This window comes from Littorina saxatilis, linkage group LG3 (genome assembly GCF_037325665.1).
Source record: "Littorina saxatilis isolate snail1 linkage group LG3, US_GU_Lsax_2.0, whole genome shotgun sequence".
NCBI lineage: Eukaryota > Metazoa > Mollusca > Gastropoda > Littorinimorpha > Littorinidae > Littorina > Littorina saxatilis.
The window spans coordinates 1,393,298-1,405,120 of record NC_090247.1 but is presented as its reverse complement, the minus strand read 5'-3'; the positions used below and the strand labels follow the sequence as shown (position 1 = coordinate 1,405,120).

Below are 11,823 nucleotides of genomic sequence, written 5' to 3'. Positions count from 1 at the left end.
AACCGGAACTCAAAGTACCACTTGTTCTTTGGCAGTATCAAATCAAGAACAGATAATCAGGTAAATCTGAAATGGGTTCAACACTTTTAAAAAATCGTAGTAAATCAGAAAACACAGTAAACGTTGGAAAAATCGTCCAGTATCGCTTCTACAGGTCTATACTTGGACAAAACATAAAGCAATTCAGTAAAGCTGACACTTCAAAATGTCTGTTTAGTTACACTTTAAGCGAAGGCCGGAGAGTTCTTTCCTTGAGCGCCGAGACGGCAAGCGACGGAAACTTGACTTCAATTAGTAAATTCTCTTGACACAACGGCTTTGCGGAAGAGCCCAGGAGCGTCTTTTAGCAGCTAGGGACAGACCTTTTAAGGCGCCGGACGGGGATATTATGATGAAGGAGGGGCTGGGAGGGGGGGTGAATTTAGTTGTGATGTGTCGTGTGATTGTGTGATTTTTGTGTGATTTTATATATTGTGTCTGTCTGTCTGTCTGTCTGTCTCTCTCTCTCTCTCTCTCTCTCTCTCTCTCTCTCTCTCTCTCTCTCTCTCTTTTATCCTTCAATCCCTTCCTCACTCCTTCTCTCGCTTTCTGTCTCTTCCTCTTTTTCTAAGTTTTTCCCTCTCTCTCTCTCTCTCTCTCTCCGCCCCCTCTCTCTCTCTCCCCGCCCCCTCTCTCTCTATACCCTTCATTTAATCATTTAAGTGTAGATTCAGTGTTTGACGATTCCAAATAACCAGTAAGGGTGCACCGGCAACTTATGATTTAATCTGTCAAAGATCGGTCGATCACCTGAAGCTATATACCTAAATTGCCCACCTCCACTCCTGCACTAAAATGAGTTTATTGGGAATTCAAATAAAAGATTTACTCTCTCCTCCTCCTCCTTCCTCCTCCTCCTCCTCCTCCTCCTCCACCTCCTCCTCCTCCTCCTCCTCCTCCTCCACCACACTTACCTCCTTCTTCTCCTCCTTGCTTTCCTTTCGTTCTTGTCGTCGTTTCCTTTTTCTCCCCCCGTCCTTCCTTCCTTCCTTCCTGCCTGCCTGCCTTGTATGTTTTTACCTGTTTGGCAAATGCGATATCAAAGAGTTGATGAGTTTAAGATCTTTTGCGCAGTACATGCATGTCCGCAGGCGCCGTTATCGTGATCGTTAAAGTAAAGAGCGACAGATGCAGAAAACGTTCTGGCGGTTTGGGGTCTCACGTTTCATTGGTTAACCCATGCGACACATGACCGAGTTACACTAGCATGCATTGGCGGCGCATGCGCGTGCATGGCGTCACCGCAGGCTAGTTGCTGAAAAAAAAATTTCTTCTTTTTTTCAGAAATATTTGAAGTTATGAAACTTTTTTGTGTGTTTGTTCTGTGCTTTTCCGTCATTTTCTCTTTCAGAAATAAGACGGCAACTTCTTTCCCATTTACGGGTTACGTTGGCTTAAATCTTTTGAGTGCACTTGAGTTCAAAATTGTTTTAGTTTTAAAGAGAATGAAGCGCATCTGCTGATAAGTTTGAGGTATATTAAGATTTAATTCGGGGGAAAAGGCTGCCTATAGTTGCTTTGGAATTCTGGTCTTGCTCTGTCGAGTTCCAATCATTGTAGACAGATTTTAGTTTGATTCGATTATGAATTTTAATCAGTCTGTCAGTCAATATATCAATCAATCAGTCAACCAGTCAGTCAGTAAGTCAGTCAGTCAGTCAGTCGGTCAATGTCCAACGGTTCACGACAACAAACCTGGTGCGGGGCGAACAAGGCTTCACTCTTGTTTGTACAGTTGTGCTGTATTTTCTTCGAGCTTGCGACCACAATGTTTCTCTTTCCGTGCACGAATGCTGCGTTTCCTTATAATTTCGGCTGAAAAGTTACATACCAAAAACTGGCGCAAAGGGTTAGGTACAGATTAGATGGCTTTACCACCCCCAACCCCCCCCCCCCCCGTCACCCCCTCCCCCGCAACCCCACTTGTACCTCCAGGGTAGCCATGGGATACGCATGCGCTGCATTTTTAATCAGGTCAAGTGTTTCATTCACGACGAGGGGGGGGGGGGGGGGGGGGGAGGGTTGAACTCGGGTCACCGGCCAAGCAAATTACTTGTTTCCGATTATATTGTTCTCCTTTTTTTTAATGAGGTCAGAATCCGCGCTTTTACTTCGTAATTATCCGCCTTTTCATGACAATTATTATATTGGTGAACTGTATCTGGTTTTTGCCTCCTTTCAATTAACGTAAGAAGTTCAAAAAGAGTAAGTCGCCATAATGTAGCTGATTGCATATTGACTATTATTATATCGGTTGCTGTTGGCTTTTATTTTATTTTTTAAATTAATAAAGAGGGTCAAAAGTATAACGTTTCCGTCATTTAAATGATGATATATTGACGCATGAGTTTGCACAGGCATGCATGTGGGTGCACCGCCCTACAGCGAAATTTTAGAATGAAATTCTTCCGCGAAATCTCCTTAATCCTTTAATGTAGAAACAGACCCCTTAGGCAAAACGGTGTCTTTTTACCTTAACTTTTTTTTTTTCAAAATGCGCAGTTCGATGATGACATGTCGAAAGTCAGTCTATTTTGAGCTTCGTCGAAACATGATACGGTGCGGCCGTTCTTTCTTTTGAGCGTTTTTAAAATCAAACTTACAGTTGATCCCCCTCCTGCCAATTGTGTCGAATACGCACGCACACGCACACACATACACACGCGCGCAAACACACACACACACACACACACACACACACATACGCGCGCACGCAAACACGCACGCATACACTCACTCACGAAGACAAACACACGCTCGCACGCACACACGCGCGCACGTACTTACACACACACACACACACACACACACACACACACTCCTCACCCTTCCAGTCCCATACACACACAGGTGCGCGACACACGACGACACAACGACACACGACGACACAACGACACACGACGACACAACGACACACGACGACACAACGACACACGACGACACAACGACACACGACGACACAACGACACACGACGACACAACGACACACGACGACACAACGACACACGACGACACAACGACACACGACGACACAACGACACACGACGACACAACGACACACGACGACACAACGACACACGACGACACAACGACACACGACGACACAACGACACACGACGACACAACGACACACGACGACACAACGACACACGACGACACAACGACACACGACGACACAACGACACACGACGACACAACGACACACGACGACACAACGACACACGACGACACAACGACACACGACGACACAACGACACACGACGACACAACGACACACGACGACACAACGACACACGACGACACAACGACACACGACGACACAACGACACACGACGACACAACGACACACGACGACACAACGACACACGACGACACAACGACACACGACGACACAACGACACACGACGACACAACGACACACGACGACACAACGACACACGACGACACAACGACACACGACGACACAACGACACACGACGACACAACGACACACGACGACACAACGACACACGACGACACAACGACACACGACGACACAACGACACACGACGACACAACGACACACGACGACACAACGACACACGACGACACAACGACACACGACGACACAACGACACACGACGACACAACGACACACGACGACACAACGACACACGACGACACAACGACACACGACGACACAACGACACACGACGACACAACGACACACGACGACACAACGACACACGACGACACAACGACACACGACGACACAACGACACACGACGACACAACGACACACGACGACACAACGACACACGACGACACAACGACACACGACGACACAACGACACACGACGACACAACGACACACGACGACACAACGACACACGACGACACAACGACACACGACGACACAACGACACACGACGACACAACGACACACGACGACACAACGACACACGACGACACAACGACACACGACGACACAACGACACACGACGACACAACGACACACGACGACACAACGACACACGACGACACAACGACACACGACGACACAACGACACACGACGACACAACGACACACGACGACACAACGACACACGACGACACAACGACACACGACGACACAACGACACACGACGACACAACGACACACGACGACACAACGACACACGACGACACAACGACACACGACGACACAACGACACACGACGACACAACGACACACGACGACACAACGACACACGACGACACACGACGACACAACGACACACGACGACACAACGACACACGACGACACAACGACACACGACGACACAACGACACACGACGACACAACGACACAACGACACACGACGACACAACGACACAACGACACACGACGACACAACGACACACAACGACACACGACGACACAACGACACACGACGACACAACGACACACGACGACACAACGACACACGACGACACAACGACACACGACGACACAACGACACACGACGACACAACGACACACGACGACACAACGACACACGACGACACAACGACACACAAATCCAAAACAAACAGAAAAGTCCCTCTGTAAAACAAGCAGCAAACAAACAGGAGGCACTCATCCGTGAGAATCAATGCTTCCTCTCCATCCGGTGCTTGCGGTGGTCGAGTGCATCCACATGATAATAACCGCTTCCTTTATTCCCTCTCTATTGCGGCGTTAATACAGTGCATCCACATGATAATAACCGCTTCCTTTATTCCCTCTCTATTGCGGCGTTAATACAGTGCATCCACATGATAATAACCGCTTCCTTTATTCCCTCTCTATTGCGGCGTTAATACAGTGCATCCACATGATAATAACCGCTTCCTTTATTCCCTCTCTATTGCGGCGTTAATACAGTGCATCCACATGATAATAACCGCTTCCTTTATTCCCTCTCTATTGCGGCGTTAATACAGTGCATCCACATGATAATAACCGCTTCCTTTATTCCCTCTCTATTGCGGCGTTAATACAGTGCAACCTCACTTCTACGACTTCAAATAAATCTGCCAAAATCGGGTCTTAAATGAGAAGGGGGGGGGGGGGGTTAACGAAGGTAAAATTACAGGCATCATGAAAGGAAGCGAAACAAAAAAACCTGGGTGGGGGGTGGGTTTAAACGAAGGTAAAGTTACAGGCATCACGAATAGAAAATGGGGAAAAAGCTATAAAAACGGAGGAGGGTTTTAAACGGGAGGTCTTGACACGGGCTCAACCTTTGCGGAGTATCGAGAAGAACGCCCAAGAGTTCCAATTGGTCTGGAATCACTAGAGCGAGTCCAGGCGTTATATTATTGATGTCATCGTGCAAACAATATGCGGCTGGTAGCGGCACTGATGCGCGACCATCTCAGGCAGGCTTTTGTCACCTCCTTCCTTTTCCTCTCTTCTCCTCTTCCTTCCTTCCAACCCCCACTCTTCTTCCCCCTTGCCATGGCGGTCGGTAACGCACTGGGGGGAGTGCCTTTCTGGCAGGCTTTTGTCACTTTCTGCCTCCCCCTCCCTCTCGCTCCCGCTCCTACGGGCCTCCCCCTCCCCTCCCCCTTCACCTCCACCCCTCCTCCTTGGCCTTCTGTCCCCCCCGTAACCAATTAATTGGGAGGTCATCCCAGGCCTTGCCACGACAAACAGATTGGCCTTTTGTGTCGCGCGCCCTGTGAGCCATCGGGGAACGCAATTATTGCCCACGCGCTGAGGGGTCTCGTCCCGTCTCGTCTCGGATCCACGTGTACGCGAGAGTTCGTGCGAGACATGTGTGACGTTGACCCTGGCTGCGGTTGTTGAGGTTTTTGATGATGATTTTGTCTGGAGCTGGTTTTATTAGAGAAGAAAACGGTAGTGTTGAGTGCGCTGTGTTCTTTTTGGAAGTGATTTTAATTTGATGTTTGTTTGGCTTTGATTTCTGGACTGAATTTATAGGGAGGGAGAGGTGTGCTGGAAAAGACACACAGATTTGAGGGTCAGGGATGTCCTTTTGGCGGTCGCATTCGGCAAAACGCCTGCAAACAAACATTTCGAATTGTTGTAAACCCTGCCGAATTTATTTTTTCAATGGAAAAAAAATTCAGTCGATGTTGGCGAATCTGACGCAGATCATACATCCAAAGACTTTGTCTTTCCCCTAAAAAAAAAAACCACAATCGCTACAATACATTTATCTTCCCAGTGTACAATTACTGTACACCAGAGCGACAGAGGCAAAGAAGCAGCTCCTGGGATGTTCCTTTGAAACAATACCAGGAGCGGCATGAGTTATGTATCATGTATATAACTATTAACGAATACAATTCACGTCTGGTGCATGGTAATATTCTACAAAAGTGATACTGAAGTACTAGTCCAACATGCATTAATCGTGTGAGTCTTTGTCATTTGTGCCAAATTCAATACACGAAGAGCTGATGCGGCTTATAAACGCAAAGTCATTGGACTTTTCTGGCATCAAGTATCATTACAGTCTGTATCTTGATTTCGGCCACGCTTTCGAACACAACATGAAGTCGGACACTAGCACTGAAAACTGACCAGCTAATTACATGGGCAGCTGAGGCTCACTCAGCTTTCTCTTTTGTGACTCATCTCCCTTTCATAGGAGAGAAGAGTTGCTGCCCCTGATCTAACATGATGTCATTGAAATGGCCGATGGCCAGTTGTCGCTCTTTTGTCTGAAAGCATTTTTCTTTCTATCCAGGATGACCGGTTATTAATTAAAAGCGAGAGTGGGGAAGGACACGAGGCTATACAGAGATGAAAACTGAAAGAGCTGAGCTGAAAGGACGCTATTTCGTTTCTAACTCAGTCATCGTTGTCTGTAAGCCATTTGTTCTTCATATGTCACGAAATGGTGATTGTGCGGAGTCCATGTTTGATAAGGGATGAGCGCGTTACACAAAACTGCGATAATTCACCACTAAAGTTCCATTCCTCTTCGCCGTCATCCCCCTCCCCCCCTCACGCCCCTCTGTACGTTTGGTGATCTTTTGTTGTTTTTTGCCCAGCTGTCCCATCAACTGAACTCACTTTGAATAGTGAAACAGTCCACCGATGAGTCTGTTTGTAATTGTATCTGTTCATCCATCTGCTTGCCTTTCATTCTTTTTGAAACTTTAGTATATGTAACCCATACACTCTATCCCCCCCCCCCCCTTCCCCCTTCATGAGACGAACTCATTTGACGATCTACCTTATACGTGTTTTTGATATGAAGTACATGTATAAATCAACGACATTTCAAGTTGTCTTTCTTCAACCTTTCACGACAACATCCCTCCTTCCTCCCGTCTCATCCTCCCGTCTCATCCTCCCGTCTCATCCTACCCTCTCACCCCGCTTCAACAAAAGGAAGTGTTTCCTCGACTCGTTCTTAATCGTCATTAGACTAAGTAGGGCGATGCACTTCTGCGTATGTCTTACATGATTGATGTGTCTGCTTTCTGAAATATCTTTTTGTAATTTCATCCACTTATTTCCAGTGGGTTTTTTCTCGAGTTATTGTGAATTCTCTTGATTTCATTTTAATTGCTCGGATTAATTGTTTGAACTGACGTAACCTGGGGTGAAAAGAATAGTAATGCGATGGTATCAATGGCGTTATTTTGCTCTTGGAAAATTAAAGGCCCACGCATTGTGGGAATATTTGACGTTCCTGGGCTGCATTGCGCACTATCCTGCGGTAATTATATTAATGCGGGCAGAGAATAGCCAAGCAAGGCGATCGTAAAAAAAGGATATCATTTTATTGCGAGTAAGATTGACCTATTTCTAGTTTTGACATCTCGAACGAAAACAAAAAAAGAAATGAAATACACACATAAATTAAAAAGATGTTCCGCTGAATATAACGTGCGCCACACACAAGACAGAAGTCGCAGCACAGGCTTCATGTCTCACCCAGTCACATTATTCTGACACCGGACCAACCAGTCCTAGCACTAACCCCATAATGCCAGACGCCAGGCGGAGCAGCCACTAGATTGCCAATTTTAAAGTTCGAACCCACGACCTCCCGATCACGGGGCGGACGCCTTACCACTAGGCCAACCGTGCCGGTTCATTTTACGAATTATTTTTTCCTTTTATGTTCGGTTTGAGGCCAAAGCTGCACACTGTCCACCTCAGATGTGTTGCTGTTGTTTGCTCTACAGTACAACCCTGTTTACACCTCAGATGTGTTGCTGTTGTTTGCTCCACAGTAGAACCCTCTGTACACCTCAAAACATCTCAGAAAATCGGGTCTTAAAAAGGAGGGAGTCTTAAAATGGGGGTAAATTAATTTAGGTTCTGGAGGGAAAAAAAGTCTGAGAAAACATGGTCTTAAAAGGGAGGATTCTTACATTGGGGGTTCTTAAAAGGGCGGTTGCACAATACAAAACTTGATTGGACATGTGTTGTGTGTGTGTTTCAGGTAAAAGCTTCTCGCTGTCCATCGCGGTGTCCACCAACCCGCCCCAGCTGGCGCTGTACCAGAAAGCCATCAAGGTCACTGTGGACGGACCTCGCGAACCCAGAAGTAAAACCAGTAAGCTTCATCCTCTGCCTCTCTGTCTCTGACTTTCTGTTTGTGTGTCTGTCTGTCTGTTTGTCTGCCTGTTTGTCTGTCTCTGTCAGTCTATTCGTGTGTTGTCTGTCTATCTGCCTGTCTGTCGCCTGTATGTTTCTCTCTGTGTCTCTCGTCCATCTCTCTCCCATTCTCTCTTTCTCCCCCCCCCTCTCTCTCTCTCTCTCTCTCTCTCTCTCTCTCTCTCTCTATTTCCCATCCCTTTCCCTCTTTCTCTTGTCTCTTATGATTCTGAGACATGTTCATACTCTCTGAGTTAAAAATTGTGTTGAACTGTTTCTTTTGTAACTCTCTTCCAACTTTTTGTGACTACTCTTGTGATAAATGTATCATGTGTAACCGCACACTTAGACGACAGGCGAAAGCTCAAATTCTATCTACGTATGATTTCTCGGTCTGTTTTGCTTTCTTGTTGTCTTTTTCGGGGGAGTTTGTTTGTTATTTTGTTTGTCATTTTGTTTGTCATTTTGTTTATCATTTTGTTTATCATTTTGTTTGTCATTTTGTATATCATTTTGTTTATCATTTTGTTTGTCATTTTGTTTATCATTTTGTTTATCATTTTGTTTGTCATTTTGTATATCATTTTGTTTATCATTTTGTTTGTCATTTTGTTTATCATTTTGTTTATCATTTTGTTTATCATTTTGTTTGTCATTTTGTATATCATTTTGTTTATCATTTTGTTTGTCATTTTGTATATCATTTTGTTTATCATTTTGTTTGTCATTTTGTATATCATTTTGTTTATCATTTTGTTTATCATTTTGTATATCATTTTGTTTGTCATTTTGTATATCATTTTGTTTATCATTTTGTTTATCATTTTGTTTGTCATTTTGTATATCATTTTGTTTATCATTTTGTTTGTCATTTTGTATATCATTTTGTTTATCATTTTGTTTGTCATTTTGTATATCATTTTGTTTATCATTTTGTTTGTCATTTTGTTTATCATTTTGTTTATCATTTTGTTTATCATTTTGTTTGTCATTTTGTATATCATTTTGTTTATCATTTTGTTTGTCATTTTGTATATCATTTTTTTTATCATTTTGTTTGTCATTTTGTATATCATTTTGTTTGTCATTTTGTATATCATTTTGTTTATCATTTTGTTTATCATTTTGTTTGTCATTTTGTATATCATTTTGTTTATCATTTTGTTTGTCATTTTGTATATCATTTTGTTTATCATTTTGTTTGTCATTTTGTATATCATTTTGTTTATCATTTTGTTTGTCATTTTGTTTATCATTTTGTTTATCATTTTGTTTATCATTTTGTTTGTCATTTTGTATATCATTTTGTTTATCATTTTGTTTGTCATTTTGTATATCATTTTGTTTGTCATTTTGTATATCATTTTGTTTATCATTTTGTTTATCATTTTGTTTGTCATTTTGTATATCATTTTGTTTGTCATTTTGTATATCATTTTGTTTATCATTTTGTTTATCATTTTGTTTGTCATTTTGTATATCATTTTGTTTATCATTTTGTTTGTCATTTTGTATATCATTTTGTTTATCATTTTGTTTGTCATTTTGTATATCATTTTGTTTATCATTTTGTTTGTCATTTTGTTTATCATTTTGTTTATCATTTTGTTTATCATTTTGTTTGTCATTTTGTATATCATTTTGTTTATCATTTTGTTTGTCATTTTGTATATCATTTTGTTTATCATTTTGTTTGTCATTTTGTTTATCATTTTGTTTATCATTTTGTTTGTCATTTTGTATATCATTTTGTTTATCATTTTGTTTATCATTTTGTTTATCATTTTGTTTATCATTTTGTTTATCATTTTGTTTGTTTGATTTGTTTGTCGGTTGGTTTGTCCATTTCTTTGTGTTCGTCGTTTGTTTGCTTGCTTATTTTTTTTATCTTTGTCGCTGTCGTCATCGTCGTCCATTCTTTGTCTTCTGTTTCTCCGTTCTTTTCTTTCTTCCTTCTTTTCTCTCCCCCCTCCCCCCGCCCCCGCCCTTCCCTCGATCATTCCTTCTGTTCTAACAAAAAGTTATTTTGAACACTTTTCGGAATTCCCGTCTTGAACTCGAGTTTGCCACAATGCACGGTCTGGTTTTGCAGCCTTGAAACGGCCAACTGCCGTCACCTAACGTCTATCTCGTGACCACACAAAGTTATTTTCAGTGTAACTGTATGCAAATAGGACCATTTCGTAGTGCGCATATTTCTCTAGGGCCTGATGCAGCTCTAGGGCCTGATGCAGCTCTAGGGCCTGATGCAGTTAGGGCGGCTATTTCTTTACCCACGAATGCCCTCTCGATGCCCTTTAACCGTGATTGTGAATGGACATGAAAGGTATTGGGCGGTTTAGATCGGGTGTATAGTGCGTGCTGTCAGATATGTTCGGGGGTGGTAAAATACACGCACGAACTTGAATTCGAAACACACACACGAGCTAGTAACACACGCAAGCACTGTACACGCACGCACGCACGCACGCACACCTACACTGACGCAGACACTCAAAACACTCACACACACACACACACACACACACACACACACACACACACACATTAACCAAAGTCCTTGACTTGAACCAAGGCAGGTGCTTCTTTTCGTCACATGGTCACTGCTTATAATGCCAACCGGAATTTGGCTTGAACTGACATAAACACTAGTTTTCCTTTCATCTTGAAGCCCACAGACGAAAAAGGTTTGAAAGAAAGTCCTTGACACGTTGCAGTGTTTATTAAAAGGCCGCTCCTAGCACAGAGGTGATTTAAGCTCGTATACATGTATTATGGACTTGTGTGGCGACACATCGGTCGTCGTGTCTTTGTGTGGGTCACAGAAAGCAGATGCAGGTACGTGTTGTATATATGGATGGGTACAAAGGTTGTTGGCGGATATAACGTTTATATTATCCGCTCTCCTCCCTCCGCCCAACACCCATGCATTGAGAGCGTGTTCGGTGACATCTCTCTCTCTCTCTCTCTCTCTCTCTCTGGCTCTCTTTCTGCCTCTCTCTCTCTCTCCCTCTCTCTCTCCCTCTCTCTCTCCCTCTCTCTCCCTCTCCTTACCCCCCCCCCCCCACCCCACCCCCTCATCTCTCTCTCAATGTCTGTTGTGTTTTGTCTCTCAGTTGTTTTTGTTGCGAAATTCCCAGTGAACTTTTCAAAAGACAAATAAACATCTACCTTACCCAGTACAGTAAGAATCCCCC

General features: G+C 43.6%; 1 protein-coding gene across 3 annotated transcripts in view; it reads left to right on the top strand.

Moving 5' to 3' along the window:
• LOC138961366 (uncharacterized) overlaps nucleotides 1–11,823 on the top strand; it is a 146,517-nt gene that overhangs the window by 91,102 nt on the left and 43,592 nt on the right. For 2 of the 3 annotated variants that reach the window (XM_070332982.1, XM_070332980.1), the window contains one exon: nucleotides 8,472–8,585. In XM_070332982.1, the coding sequence (XP_070189083.1) occupies nucleotides 8,472–8,585 (114 nt within the window). The remainder of the gene's footprint in view (nucleotides 1–8,471; nucleotides 8,586–11,823) is intronic. The other variant, XM_070332981.1, reaches the window with a different exon arrangement.